The following is a 16,187-nucleotide window of genomic DNA, read 5'->3' as shown; positions in this document are numbered from 1 at the left end:
TCTTCTGAAACTGGATTTGAGATCAGGAGCTACAACGTATGCTCATGAGAGCCTTGGGGATGGAGTCTTGGTCTAGAGTAGATCCCCTCCTCTGGTCTGCTGAGGCCCCTGGGAGCCCTAGCCCAGTGCCAGATGCCTGGTTTGGACACTTAGATGTCTCAAGGCAGCCTTATTTTTGATGCTTCCATCTGTCATCTCCTACTGGGGCTGCTGCCCTTCTGAGAAACACTGCAGGGCCCCAGTTTACTAACATCACAGCCAGACCCTACCACCTCCCATATCCAAGATCAAGAAGAGCGTGCATCCCCTGGCATGATCCTTTCCTGAGACTGACACCCAGCACTGGCCCTCTGATTCAGTCTCAGGAACCAGACTCAGTTCTGAAGTCTAAGCTAGACTGAGGATACCCTTCATGGCCCCGAGGCAATCTCCAGGAAGATGGCAAAGGCCAACCTTTGGGACACCAAACTGATCTTTGTCTCTACTGCCCTGCCACCTTGTTCCAGTCTGCATGCCTCTGGAAGGCTGGCCCTCGAAAGTGGAGTGTGACTCCCTGGGAGCCCTCATGGGCACTTGGGATGAAAAAACCTTGGAGCTTTTGGGGGAGGGAGCAGTATGAGACAGGGTTTCTTTGTGCAGCCCTGGCTGTCCTGGAACTCATTATGTAGACCAGGCTGGCCTTGAACTCAGAGCCGCCTGCCTCTGCCTCTGCTTCTAGAGTGCTGGGATTAAAGGCGTGTGCCACCGCCGCCGCCGCCACCACCACCACCCAGTTAAGGGCCCTTGTACACAGACAATCAGCATGACACATTGCATGAAGCAAACACCCACTTTATTTTCTGCCTTCTCCCATATGGTTAAGGCTCCCTTCCCCAGTAGTTTAGAGTTCTAGTTCCTCTCCCATCCCAAGCGGGGCTTCCCTGAACTCCCAATAGTCTCCTAGAGAATGAGGGGCTCCTGGCCCAGACCCTAGCACCTACACACTTTGTTCCTAGAAGAAATCTCACAGAGGACCAAGGAGGAGTGGAGCATAGCTGAAGGACAAGTGATATGACACCCTCACCCACAGTGTCTTCTACTGAGCCCCTTGTGGGCACAGCAGCAGCAACGGTGATCTGATGTGGGACTAAGGCTCAAGTCTGCTGTCCAGGGACTGGTGGTCTTGGCAAGGCTCCCATCATGCAGACCTGGTAAGGAGCCACCTCTTGCTAGTCCAGCTTAGCAGGAGAGCAAATTGGACTCTCTGCCTCCTGAAGACCAGGGCTGAATCCCAGGGCTTCAGGACATCCTTAGAACCAGTCATAATGGGCAAGAGGATATTCATGGTCCCAGTCACAGGGCTTCCCACTGAGACCATGCCTGAGGCAACACTTGAGTCCATGCTGGGAGCTAATCCTCAGCTGTAGAATTCCCAGAGGCCCTTCAGGGATGGAACCTTGCTCTTGCCCACCACTGCCAGGATCCTGTCTCCATCCCCAGCATCTTCCAGGGTTAGGGCTCAAAGTAAAGAACAAATAGATCTTGGGCCTCTCTATCCCTAGGAACTCTGGGGGGGGGGGGAGATGTGGTGGGGAAAGAGACCAAGGGAGTGATCTGGGCCTCCAGAAGTGACTGGTGCAGAGAGTAGAAGACAGGGATGATGCCCAGAGGGCATGGACTAGAAGACCTAGCTTCTCAGGGCAGGATATATCCTCCCCACTGGGGGCAGAAGTCAACAGGCTCAGTCTCTGGGCACCTCTCTAAAGTGACTTCCAAGTACCCAACTTCCTGGAAGCAGAGTTAGGCTCTCCATGGCACCCTGGATAGGTGTTGCCTGGTCTCTGGCTTCTGGAAAAGGAGCCGGAGGTACAGCGGGCACTTGGGCTACCTGGAACTGCTCCAGAGAAATGCCATCTGCACCTGCTCCAGGTCCTGACCTTGGAAAAGCAGCTAGCCTTTGAGGAGGTCTTGCCAAGGCCTCCACACTGGACTTGCTCTGAGCAGGATGCTCCCATCCTTGCTGGCTGTCTACAAGCCCGGCAATAATACCCTGGTCTCCAGCCCTGGAGCCACTGGGGGCAGAGCTTCTAGATTCTTCTGCCAGTGCCTCCAGAAGTCTTTGTAGACGTGAGAGAGGGGCAGGAGTGAGGCTTCTTTCATCACTGTGGGCCTCAGACCCTGGAAAAGGAGAGAGTGAAAGTTAGGTCTCAGAAACGCAGAAAGGGTGTAGAGCATGGCCGCAATGATTAATGCTGGCTTTGGCTTTGTGCAAGGAAGGCGTGGAACCAGACTCCCCGAGGTGATAGCCTGCGAGGTCTCTGCTAAAGTGCAAACTCTTACATTCCCACCTCACAACAGTACAATTGCTGGCTGTGACGGACTATGCCTGTGTATCTTTGTATTTGAGAAGCTGAAGCAGGAGAATTATGGGTTTGTGGTTATCTCAGGTTACACAAAAAACAAGTAGGAGGGCTGGAGAGATGGCACAGGGGTTAAGAGCACTGGCTGATCTTCCAGAGGTCCTGAGTTCAAGTCCTAGTACCCACATGGTGGCTCACAACCATCTGTAATGAGATCTGGCGCCCTTTTCTGGCCTGCAGGCATACATGCAGGCAGAACACTGTACATAATAAATACATAAATCTTTTTTTTTTAAATATAGGAAAAGCCAGGACAATGGAGGTGAATCATTTCCTCCTCACTTGAACCCTCAGGTCACTACTAAAAGATCCTGCCAGCTCCCTACCCACACCCCAGCAGCCCAGTTGGGTTGCTCTGTTATCCCAACTGACCCAAGCACTACAGTGCTTCTACCAGGTCCTCCTTTGGACCACCCTACACCCACCTCCCGTCCCCACATCTTAAACATCCTCCGGAACCGTGCCTGTTCAAACCAAGGGAGGGCATCAGAAGCTCCTAAGTGTTCTCGGGTCTGTGTACTGCCAGGAGAAGACCCTCTTTGCTTCCTCTTTGCAGCCACCCCCAGACCATGACTGACACACTCCCTGTGGGAACCCCTGGAGCTTCGTGGCCTGTGTTATCTGCTCTGGTGGACCCCACTGCTGCCTCTTGGTCCTGTCTTTGCTGCTCACATATCAAGATCTCCCATCCGTCCATCAGTGTACAGTGACCAATCCACACTGACTCCTTTAGCCAGTGGCCCTCCCCCTGCCTGCTTCTGCTGGCCTCACAGCCCATGCCCTCTCTTTGAATACATCAGCACCAGAAACCACAAGAGTTGAAGCTTCCGTTTCTAACAGCTCACCTCCAAGCAGCAGTGTCTCTACCCTCCACCAGCTCTGTTGCCTACCACAGCTGCCATCATCCCTTTGGACACATCCCCAGCCCTCTGTCACAAGTCCCTGCCACACCCCAGTCCCCAGCACCACCCTATGTCCTGCCATCTCTCCCAGATTCAGGTGCCTTGTGCCTCACATGCCTCCCACTGCTCTGCCAGCGGCCTCACCTCCCGGTGGAGCCACGGCTTCACATGGTGTCTCCAGATCTGCACATGGATTCAGGTCCTCTCCAGTTGTCTTCCATTACGTCCGAGTAAGTGTCTGACCCTCCCTCAAGTTCTGGCTGAGCTTCCTTTCTCTTCCAGCACCTGCCCCTTCTCCACTGTGTGTCCCATCATTTCAACACCAAACATGCCAGTCTGTCCACCATTGTATTCAGCCTTCCCTTGGACCAGTTCCCCTAATGGTGTCCCAGGTCTCTGCTCTTCGTGATCGAGCTCCAGGCTGACCTGCAATCTTCTCACCACAGTATCTATCTCTAGTTTTAACAAAAAGTATGTAATATCTGATGTACTAAAATTATGTGTGTGTATATATATATATATATATGTGTGTGTGTGTATATATATATATATATATACATACATACATATGTATCAGGGAAAGTGACATTAAGAATGATACTTAAGCTGGGCATGGAGGCACATGCTTTTAATCTCAGCACTGGCAAAGGCAGGCTGATCTCTGAGTTTGAGGCCAGCCTGATCTACACATTGAGTTCCAGGCCAGCTACCACTGCATAGTAAGACCCTGTCTCAGAATAAAGGGGGGGGTGTGTGCTATTATCTAAGAAGCAAAAATTGAGCACACAGAATGTGAGGAAACATTTCCAAATGATATACCCAGTAAAGATATTTCATTAGGAGTATTTTTTTTAAAGCCAGGCAGTGATGGCACATGCTTTTAATTCCAGCACTCAAGAGGCAGAGGCAGGCAGATCTCTAAGTCTGAGACCAGCCTGGTCTACAAACAGAGTTCCAGGACAGCCAGGATGACAGAAAAACCTTGTCTCAAAAAACAAAACAAAAAAAAAGAATATTTTTAAAATCTTATAATTCAGCAAGGAAAACCCAATCCAGCTGAAAACAAGGTTAAGGATCTGTACAGACACTTGTCCAAAACCAAAAAGGTCTACAGAGGACCAGCCATCTCAGTAGAGGCTAGATATGGCTTGAGAAGTGTAAACCAGAACAAAAGATACTTCCATATCCACTGGGATGCTCATAATCAAAAGCATAGACTGTATGCCTTGACGATTATGCAGAACAATTGGTAGCCACCTATATAGCTAAAGGGATTTTTAAGTGGTTCACCTGCTTTGGAAGACAGCTGAGTATGGAGTTACCATGGGGCCCAGCAATCTTATGCCTGGGTAGATACCGACTGACAGTATATTCATAGTAGCCCCAAAGCAGAAACAACTCAAACGTTCATCAAGCGATGAATAAAGAGGATGTGAATGTCATTTGATAGAAATGAAATAAAGTGCTGTAGGTGTTATAGCAGAGATGAACAGCAAAGGTCATGCTGAGGGCAGCAAGCCAGACACAAAAGGCACGTGGCTCCATTTATAGGAAATGTCTAGACAAGGTAAATCCAGAGGCAGAAGGTAGATGAGTGACTAATTGGGGCTGGTAGGGAAGAAAGGGTGGGACTCGGGTGTAGGATGACCTAAAAATAAAATCTGGGTCACAGGCATGCACAGCAGCTTCACGGGGCACACTGTCTTCCAGGAGGGTCACCGCAATTTGTGGTCCTGTTGATGGGATACAAGCACCACCCTTTGCCCTGTACCCTTTAGCAGGATTTGGTATTAGCAGTTACCACAGACTGTGGACTTCTTCTCATTGGGTTTCTTACAAGATGCCTGTTAACCACCTCACACAGTTTTCTATCTGGTATTTTGACCTTCCGTTCATAGCTCTTTCTGAATTCAGAACAATACTAGCCACTAGTTCAGAAGCATCTCTACTTTCCAATTTATATTTTAGATTTGCTTGTGGTGCCTTTTGATATTATGGTTACTGAATTTATTAACCTTTGTAGCATTAGGGTTATTTGTGAAGAAATTCTTTCCCATCCCAGTGTTATCAAGACATCTTCCTATGTTCTTGCTAAACTTTTTAACTCCATGTACATAAAGTCTCCTATACCCTAAGGTGTGTAATGGTAGACACCTAGATACCTAGGTGTCTCAGAACCATCTAGAGCAGTGCCTCTCAACCTTCCTAATGCTGCGACCCCTTAATATAGTTCATGTTGTGGTGACCCCCAACCACAGAATTACTTCATTGCTATATTTTATAACTATACAATTCACAACAGTAGCAAAAATTAATGTAGCTATCTGAAAGGGTCGTTCAACCCCAAAGGGGTCATGACCCACAGGCTGAGAACCACTAGCTGTCCTTTCTTTCATAATCAAGGTCGCCCTTTGGAGGGCTCACATTTGATTTTTTTTTTTTTTTTTTTTTGATACAAGGTCTCACTATGCAGCCCTGACTATCCTGGAACTCAGTATGTAGAGCAGACTGGTCTCCAAGTCAGAGATCCACACTGCCTCTGCCTCTCCAGTGCTGGGACTGGATTGAAGGTGTGCACCACCATGCCCACTAGGTTTCACTTTTGAATAGGATCCCTTTCAGAACCTTGCACTCTGCTCCCACGGACACATATTTCTGCACCCATCCCATACACTTACACAAAGCTACTTTATATGCCCTATATTCAGAATGTATACAGGTATTTATACATTTGTGTACAGTTTTTGCTTCTTTTCTTTTTTTTTTTTTTTTTTAAGATTTATTCTATTTGTATGTACCCCTGCCCGCCAGACGAGGGCACCAGATCTCATTACAGATGGTTGTGAGCCACCATGTGGTTGATGGGAACTGAACTCAGGAGCTCTGGAAGAACAGCCAGTGCTCTTAAACCTCTGAGCCATCTCCCCAGCCCTTTTGCTTCTTTTCTAAACTAATCTACGAGTAGTGACAGGTGGTTTTTTTATTATTATTCCTTTCCAAACACTGGAACTTTGTGTCTTCTCCTTGCCTTGATGCAATGGCCAAGACCTCCGTTTCAACACTGTGTGGATGGATGAGAGTGGGAAAATGTACCTTGATCCTAGATTTAACATTTTGTCATTAAAAGTTACTTCTACTCTAAGTTTTGGTAGGTGTCTGTTGTCTGGGTTATTTCTCTTTGCTAAGGAGTTTTAGTCATTAGTGGGTATTAACTTTTCAAATGTGTTTCCAAATTCAGTTGTGAGGAGTCCTGGTGACGGACCCCCCTCCCTGACCTCCTCACCATCGCCTTACCCTCACACTTCAGCACCATTCCCTAGCTCAAAGCCACCCTCCCTTGTCACTTACCTCTCCTGTGGGAGTCAGGGACACTGTGGCTGCAGTTGTACAGCCTGCGAACCCGGGTGATATCTGAGGCGCTCAGGTTCCATCGCTGGCCAATGTGGACACTGGGGGTCCACCGTGGTATGATGGTGGGCTGCCCACGCCAGCTGAAGGCAAACCTGGAACCCAGGGGTGAGGCCTATGTCAGGATCACAGTAGTGGGGGCTAGTTAGGAGGGTAATGCAAGGCCGGGGATGGGGGCTGAGTGAGGGGGAATGGGGACCAAGGGAGGGAGCTATGGGGAGGGGGCAGGGAAAAGGTGCAAGGGGAGGGGAAGGGGAGGGGAAAGGGAGGGTGCTCACCTCCCATAATGCATCACTGACGAGTAGTCATAGGGTGCTAACATATTGCTACTCCGAGACTTGATGAAGTTGATTTCAAAGCCTTAAAAGCACAGACATACACTTTTATAAATGTATAAAAAGAAGACAGGCAGGTAAGGATAGACAGGGAGAGAAGTGGGCAACTTCTGGGATGTCACAACCCCCATAAGTGAAGAGACTGACTACCCTGCTGAACCTTCTTTCTGGGCTGGTCCCTGTGTTTGGCACACCTTTGCTACCCTACTCTACTTGACCCTGGAAGGAATCCACACCTATACCAGGTGATGTGGAAGCAGGAGGTGCCTTGTGGCCAGGCAACCATGACCTCCTACAAGCTCTCTCCAGCTCTTCTCCTTCCCAGTTCACTTTGCATGACACTAATCTTTGTAAATGTGCAGCACCCACAAAGCTGTGGCTGCTGTGCCTCAGACATTGGTACCCTGCCTACTCCTTGAGCTAGCTTCAAAGACATGCTATCTTCTCTACTCAGGATTATGGTGTCTAAGCCCTCGAGGTAGCCAGATCACCTTCATCTTTCCATCTTAGACCACAAAGCTGCAGGGGTGGAGCCCAGCAGTCCAGTCATCTTGGTTGCTCAGACTGCCCACTGCCTCCAGGCCAGGGAGGGAGGGGAGGCCACTGACCACTCCTGAAAGGGCTGCCATTCCTTACACCTTTCTTCCCCAAGCCCTCTCTCCAGACCCAGCAGGCTGTGTCCACACACTCTTCTTCCAAGGTCACCAGCAGCCTTCTTACCCTAATCAGAGCCCCAAGGAATGTCAATTTCTCTCTTCAAAGAGCCTTTGTTAGTAAACATAATTTTAAATAGGCAACATATCCCTCTAACTCAAAACCCAAGTATCTAGCTGGACACAGTAGTGCACACCTTTAATCCCATCCCTTGGGAGACAGAGGTAGGAGGATTTCTGAGTCTGAGGCCAGCCTGGTCTACCATAGCGAGTTCCAGGACGGCCAAAGCTACATAGTGAGACCCTAGCTCAAGAAAACAAAAAGCATCAGTGTCTAGCATGCACAAAGCCCTGGGCTAAATCCCCAGCACCATGGAAATACAGTACACACATATACTAAAGAGAATGTGCATAAATATTAAAGATAATAGTGAGTCTCCTACACCACCTGCCTCCTCTGAACATCTACCTCTCAATCCCCTCAAAAGTTAATCACTGTGATTAGTTTTTATGCCCTGGCAGAGTTTATGCCCACATAAAGTTTATGCAAACATATTCTCACTTTTCTATCTCTGAGTGAACCATATTTTCCCCATTAAAACAGCTGATCTATTGTTGGCTCTAAGGTTGGAACAAACCAAACAAGTGCCCCACCACTTTGCTACATTCCCTAGCCCTAGGTAGTTTATTTTTTAGACAATCTGTTAGAACAGCTCCAGTTAATCTGTGCTGTTTTCTAACTCTAATTTATGCTTTTACCTTAATTCATTCTCCTAGGTTTTTTTTTTTAAACTTAAATGGGCACACTTATTTATATCCATTAAAGCAAAGAGAACAAATTATCAATGCCTCACTTTCCCTGAGCCTACCCTTAGCCAGAGACCAAGGGTTTTAAAATAGTGTTTTATGATTGTTTATTTGAAGGCAGAGTCCATGTGGCCCCACCTAGTCTCACACTCAGAACCCTTTGCCTCAGGCCCTGGAGTGCTAGGATTACATACTTTTCCTTCTATTTATTTTTTGAGGACCCCCCTGAAGTTCCTTTAACCTCCAGAACTGAAAGTATTTGACTCTCTCCTAAGGAGAGCAGTCTGGGGGCTGGTCAGTTCCTGATTTCAGCTTTATGTCATGAGCGTTTTCAGATCTAGAGTTTCTCACAGCCTTACAAGCAGAGTGCTTGTAAGCAGAGCACCTGAAAAGAGCATGGCCACCCCAGCCCCAGCTCCCCAATCCCATCCCTTTGTCATTAGCTACCCAGCTACCTCCAAAGCACTGGGGCAAGTGTCCCACTTTTCACCCAGCCAACCCCATCCAGAGCAGCAGCAGAGACCCCTCCAGGTTCCCAGGGACAGGAGGCCTCTGACTCCTCACGCCCCCAAGTACACTGTGGGCCCTGCCTTCCACGGCTGCTCTCCTGCCCAAGGCAGTTACCATTCTCACCACTGAGCTCTGTGCCCCACACACAGGCAGCCCACATTCCTGCATCTGACCCTGGCACCATGCCCAGCACAAGCACACGTGCTGCCCCTGGCATCAGAGCCCCCCCCCACTCTGTCAGCCTTGGCTCTGCCACTTCCAGGGCATTCTGAGCCACATGCCCACTGATGCCCATCTGATGCCCACCTCGGTCTTTCAGTGTTGCCCCCTTGCTTGACCATGGATCTGGGCTACTCTCTCCAGCTCTCTCTCTTGGCTCAGTGTCTCCAACTGACATGTAGCTCCTACCCCAATATCACACACTAACATCTATGACATGGGGGACTCAGTGAACAAGAGACATAGGACACTGCCAATCTCACATTCAGATGATGGACAGTGGCAGAGAGGAGTGAGACACAAAGCAGAGGGTCATCCTTCCTTGGATACAACTGTAGAGGCCCAGAGCAACAGCTGCCACAGGACCACTCTCAAATACCAGAGAGGACAGTGTATGGGATGGACTCTTCCAGGGGAGGTCACAGCTCCTCTCAACTCCAGCCTGGCCTGAGCCCCCTGTCCCTCAGGGTCCCCTGGGTCCAGTCTATCCCGGACACCAGCTGATTTACCTGGGAGGATCTCATTCCAGTTGACGTGGATGTAGCGGTCCCGGTCTGCCCGTGAATGCTCATGCCAGAAACCAAGCACGTGCATGAGTTCGTGTAGAACAATGCCCCGGCCCTTCTGGAGACAAGTGGGTGCCAGGGACACCACCTGCATCCCTCCACTGCGTCCCACACCAGAGAAACACCTGCAAGACCATGAGAGTGAGCAGCTTGGCAGTGAGCTAGCCGGGTATCAGCCTAGAAAGGTCAGAGCCTGCTGTGCTTTAGGACCCAGACTGGACCAGTATCAGACTGCCAGTCCCCATCCTGGACTCTGGTCTCAGAGTTACTGTCCCATTCCCCAGGTCCCTTGACTGCTTGACCTGTGAAGAGGGTATCACGTGGAGTTTTATTACCACCTGAGCTGCCAAAAGATGGGACCTGACATTCATGCACAGTAGAGCAGGTCATTATGTGAGCAGACCTATGTCATAACCCTGAGTCACAGCTTCCATCCACAGCATGTCAGACTCCAGTAAAAGTGGGATGTAGGTATTACCACTACTCCTACACCTCGGAAAGAAGACAGAAGAGGCTAAATTAGGGCTCACCTGGACTCACTCAGGTTGACACATGATTGGTAGATCTAGGACCCCAACATTTCCCCAGACTCATACCACAAGATCTCCAGGAGATGAGGGCTTTGTAGAGGAGGGCCCTGTGTCCAGTGGTCTTCCCTCACCCACCTTTGGCCCTGAAGGTCCAGGTCATCAATGGACCATTCAGGGTAGAGGCTCAGAAATAGGCTTAACGCCACTTGTGCATACTAAGGAAGGAACAGAGAAGACACACAACACATGCCCACACCCCAGGAGCACTTACCCTGACATAGGAAGGATGGAAATGAAGTCTCTGTGGCCCTGGTAGGGGACAAACCGGATGCATGTGAAACGCTCAAACTCAGCGAAGGCCTCCAGAATGACCCGGCGGCTGGACTCATCTGAGAAAGACACACCATGGCTGACCCCATGGAGATCCCATAGCTCTTGAGGACCTTTGAAGTCTGCATGGGGGCTGAGACCAGACATTAATTCCACCTTCCAAAACAGTGTTCAGAAAGGACAATGTTGACAAGAAGGCCTGAGCTATGTGACACACACACACAGACCCCCCCAGACCCCCACAGACCCATACCCCCAGACCCCCCCAGACCCATACCCCCAGACCCATTACCCCCAGACCCATACCCCCAGACCCCCATAACCCCCAGACCACCCCCCCACCCCACACCCGCCCACCCCCACACCCCCCACCCCCACAGCCCCCACCCCCCCCACCCCCAACAACCTCTCCCCCCCCCCCCACCCCCACAATCTCATTGAGACTTGTGTGTGACCCCACCCCACACCCCCGACCCCCACCCCACACCCCCAGACTCCCCACCCCCACACCCCCCAGACCCGCCACCCCCACACCCCCAGGACGCCACACCCCCACACCCCCAAGACCCCACACCCCCACACCCCAGACCCACCATCCCACACCCCCAGAACCCACACCCCCACCACCCCCAGACCCAACACCCCCAGGACCCCCAAGACCCACACCCCCCAGACCCCCAGACCCACACCCCCCCAGGACCTCCCCAGACCCACCACCCGCCCAGACCCCCAGGACGCCACACCCCCCAGACCTCCCACACACACCCCCCAGACCCCCACACACACCCCCCCAGACCCCGCAACACACCCCCCAGACCACCCACCACACCCCCCAGACCCCCACACACACCCCCCCAGACCCACACACACACCCCCAGACCCACACACACACCCCCCAGACACACACACACACCCCCAGACACACACACACACCCCCAGACACACACACACACCCCCCAGACACACACACACACACCCCCAGACACACACACACACACCCCAGACACACACACACACACCCCCCAGACACACACACACACACCCCCAGACACACACACACACACCCCCCCAGACACACACCAACACACACCCCACACACACACCACACCCACCCCACACCACACCCCCAACACACACACACACACCCCCCCACACACACACACACACCCCCCACACACACACACACACCCCACACACACACACCACACCCCACACCACACACACCAGACACCACACACCCCCAGACACACACACACCCCAGACACACACACCCCCAGACACACACACACCCCCAGGAACACCACCCAGACACACCCACACACACCCCAGACACACCCACACACACCCCAGACACACCCACACACACCCAGACACACACACACACCCAGACACACACACACCCAGACACCCACACACACACCCAGACACACACACACACACACAGTTCGGGATGCCCTGCGGATAGGAGCTCTGCTCAGCACTCTGTAAGAGGGGGGTGTGGTGCTGCAGAAGGGAAGCCAGCTCCCTGCAGGAGCCCTGCTGCCTACTCGCCCACCTCAGCTTTCTTACTCACCATACTTGCTAGAGAGCAGGAAGGGGATCTCCACAATGCCATCAGTACCCTTGGGCCATTTACTGTTGGTCACTGACAACAATCGGAAGGGGCTCTGAGGAGAGAGGGCAGCTCAGCGTTAATGGAGGACACAGGCCTCCTACTCCTTAGGTGCCCTGCCTCAGACCAGCAGTCACCTCTGAGCGAGGAGTGAAATAGTCTACCTTTCCCCTGCTCACTGTGGTCTTCAGCAGTCTGCTGCCATCTACAGAGGTGGCACTACCTCTCCTCAACAAGTGCCCTCTCTGGCAACAAGTCATTTCAGCGCCCAGCAGCCTCCTCCTTCAGTCTCAGCCCTCCTTCCCTAGCCAAGATCTCTCCAAGTTTCTCCTTGTTCTGGCTTCCCTAGACAGCAATCCAGACCTCACACATGTACAAGTCGATCTGGGCTCTCCAGACTTGTGCTTTCTACTCTTCCCCAGGGCAGGGTCTCAAGAGGGATCTGAGAGCTTGAATCCCCGCTTCCAAGGAGCACTCTTGGGATCACTAGGTTGTCCTTTCAGCCGTCACCGTTATAATCATGATGACCTTGACAGTTGAACCTGACCAGCCATACAAACCAAAGCACTCCAGACCGCTAGAGGGGGGTTCTGAGAGTGCCCTCACAGCTTTGCGGCTGCTCATACCACATGCGTACAACTCACCGGCCGGATGATGTCCCCTTCGACCAGGAAGCTGCTTTCTGGGGTCTCCTCTGAGATGAGCCCTGGGAGGGAAGGGAGGAACCAGCACTGCTCCACTTGGGAGCTAAGCTTCCTTGAGCACCAAGGCATTCGACTTTGAGGAAATCCAACAAATGGCCCTGCTGAGTCCCAGCCTGCAGATGTGTGCGAGGCTTCTCAGCCTCAATATCCTTCCCCTGTCCAAACACAGCCCACGGCTCCCTCAGCACTTGGGAGCCTATCCCAACTCCAAGCCCTCTTCTGTCAGAAAGCATCCTCTTTTCCATCCAGACTCATTCCAGCCCTGGCCACACTCCCCAGAGCATGCTCTGCTCCCTCCTGCCTTACCCCCTCACCATCTCCTTCCCATTATCTTGTTACATTCTGGGCCTTGAGGTAAAGGAACCAAAATCACAAGTCATAACCACACAAGGAAGTTGGGGATGGTAAATACTCTTTTGTCTCCATTTTGCTTCGGCCTCTCATCCTTCTCCTAGTCAGGGAGCCTTCTGTAGCCGACTGCTGGGAAGAGAACTCTCAGGAGGACCCCTGAGGCGCTGACAGAAGCCACAGAAAGCTTGAGAAGAATACAGGAGCTGCCTCATCTCAGAGTTTCAGACGACAGCCGTCAACACAGACTAGTCACACCCCTTGAGTCCTCTTCAGGTAATAAGAGGAGTCACCTCAAGATTATTTCTGATCAAGGCTGCATCCTTAAATTTAAAAGGCCACTCTCCAGGACAACGGTTCTCAACCTGTGGGTCACAACTCCTTTGGGAATCAAATGACCCTTTCACAGAGGTCACCTAAGACCATCAGAAAATACAGATATTTACATTATGATTCAAAACAGTAGCAAAGTTACAGTTATGAAGTAGCAACGAAAATAATTTTCTGGTTGGGGGTCACCACTGTAACTGTATTAAAGGGTGACAGCATTAGGAAGGTTGAGAACCACTGCTCCAGGACCTGGTACAGTTGTGTGGTGTTAACAGTCATCATTGCCATCATTCACGGCAGCTGGGGATAGTGACAATAAGACATCAGATAGGCAGGGGCAGCTGTTAGCAACTACTCATGGCACTGAAAGTGAGCGCCAGCAAGACTCTTGGTTCTGGCTACTTCCAGGGACAACGACTAAGTAAGAATCAGTGCCCATCTTAACCAGCTTACAAAGAAGGGGAGATCACGCTGTGGTCGCCACCTACCCTAAGCCAAGGTTACCTCTGTTCCCCCAACACTGCAGCCCATGGTATCTCCAATATCTGAATTCATCTTCACTGGCACTAACTTCAGCCTAATGTGTCTGTGTTCTTCACTGTCCCAGATCCCCAGACAGGAGCACTCAGCCACTGGCTTCTTTGTTCTTTAGTACCCCACCACTACAGGCTAGGTCTCACCTGTACGCTGCCCCTCACAGAGTAACATGTTCTCAAATATCTACCGAATATTTCGCTCAACTCCCAGGCTGAGAAAGAGCCAGTGCCTGCTCTCTTCTCTCTTGATTTTTTCGAGACAGGGTGTCACTATGTAGCCCTGGCTGCCCTAGAACTCACTCATACACTGGATAGTGACAAAGAGGGAAAGTTGGTAGGCTGACAGACCCAGAACCAGGGCGATATGTCAGCCCACCTCAGCATCTACAGGTATTATGAACTGTTGGGACATGTGAAGGGGAACCAATCTACAGATCCAAAACTGCAGGATCTCCATGGCACAGGACAACAACAGGATATCCAAGAGGAGCCCCAGAGAGAGCCCATTATCAATGGTGTAGCAGAAGCCAGAGGCCTCGAACCAGACCAATGAATGACTCATTTCAATGAACACTAACCAATGAAGAGGAATGGATTAAGGTGTAGACTGTGTAACTCAACAGGCCATACTACAGCTTCCACAACTAGATTCTTTTGTTGGCGTTATTGTTGTTTGGTTGGTTTGGTTGGCTTGGTGTTTTTCTTTTAAATTTTGTTTTGTTTTGGCAGGGCGGGTTGCATGGGCAGAGGGTGGATGTGAGGGGACGGGCAGATAAGTGGGATTGGGATGCATGATGTGAAACCAACAGAGAATCAATAAAACATTAAATAAAATAAGAATAATAATTCACCAGACAAAGAAAACACACAGAAAAAAGACAAGCATTCCCTCATGAAACCTGCTCTTATTTAGAAGTCCCTGAATACGTGGGGACATTTCTTTTCAGCCTTCTCTGCACACTCACACTCAGCATGGCTTGTGTAAGTATGGTCCAGGAGTCTCACCTTGGTTAATTGCCGGGATGTCCTTGTCCTGAGATTCCTGGCTCCCTTCAGGAGTGAAGCCTTCTGGGACACCGGTACTGCAGACTCCTGAACATCTGGGCGCTGAGGGTGCTCCTAGGACCAAACCTGGCCCGAGGAAAGACAAGTGCAGATACATAGATGTCCCCAGGGCTCCATTGGAGAGACAGGACAGCAGAACATGGGGAAACTGAGGCATTTGGGCAGCAAAACCCAGCCCCTTCCCTGAAGCCTGCCTGGCCTTCCCACTCAGCCGCACCTAGCAACCAGGTCTAGATGACTTCAGTGAAGGAGACTTTTAAGGGACTAACACTTGGCTAGGGCAGCACAGAAGAGATGCAGAAGAGAGGCAGAGGGGACTTTAAATCTTGAGGTAGCACCGATTCAGGACTAGCCTCAGACCCTTCTCTTCAACTTTTTCTTCAACCCAGGCTCAGCTTGAGTGACTGCTGCCCCTGCCAGGCCAGAACAGAGCCTCTACCTTAAAGCAAGTAGGTATGCGGCCATGAACTTGGCAATCTACGGTTAGGTGGGCCCTCTCCTCCTACAGGTGTTGGGAAGCCCCCTCCCCGGTCCCCAGGAGCTCACTCTTAGGCACACCCCTGGAGACCTCCACGTGGAGCTGTGAGGCTCATTTATGACTATTTTAAGGCACAGCACAGCCCCTGGCCTCCCCTCAGTGCCCCGGAGGCAGGAGCCAGCTTACTGGGCAAGGAGAGCAAAGCTAGCATCCAAGACCACAGGCCTCCCACGCTGCCCATGGTGGGTCTTCACTGGCCTCTCAGCAAGCACTGTACAGAACCACAGCGGGAAAGGACATCCTAAGCGCAGGCGCTGTACCGCCCGCCCCTTTAATAGCGGCTTCTCCAGCCCACACCTGCATCCTCCTAACCACCTCCACGAACAACCGCCCAACAGCCGCCACCTGAAGACCTGCCCACTCCCACCTGAGGACCCTCCCCCAGGCCTGAGCCT

At 51.3% G+C, this 16,187-nt stretch overlaps 1 protein-coding gene across 1 annotated transcript; it reads right to left on the bottom strand.

Moving 5' to 3' along the window:
- Positions 1-1,720: 1,720 nt before the first annotated feature.
- On the bottom strand, positions 1,721-15,973 carry Astl (astacin like metalloendopeptidase). Its single transcript, XM_036183288.1, has 9 exons — positions 15,919-15,973; positions 15,195-15,320; positions 12,916-12,977; positions 12,233-12,326; positions 10,601-10,718; positions 9,743-9,924; positions 6,988-7,069; positions 6,650-6,804; positions 1,721-2,157 (listed from the first exon to the last, which is right to left on the bottom strand). Exons 1-9 carry the CDS (start codon positions 15,971-15,973, stop codon positions 1,721-1,723), a joined length of 1,311 nt encoding a protein of 436 aa, XP_036039181.1.
- Positions 15,974-16,187: the final 214 nt, after the last annotated feature.

This window comes from Onychomys torridus, chromosome 4, assembly GCF_903995425.1.
Source record: "Onychomys torridus chromosome 4, mOncTor1.1, whole genome shotgun sequence".
Classification (NCBI taxonomy): Eukaryota; Metazoa; Chordata; class Mammalia; order Rodentia; family Cricetidae; genus Onychomys; species Onychomys torridus.
This window is presented reverse-complemented; position numbering and strand designations above follow the sequence as displayed.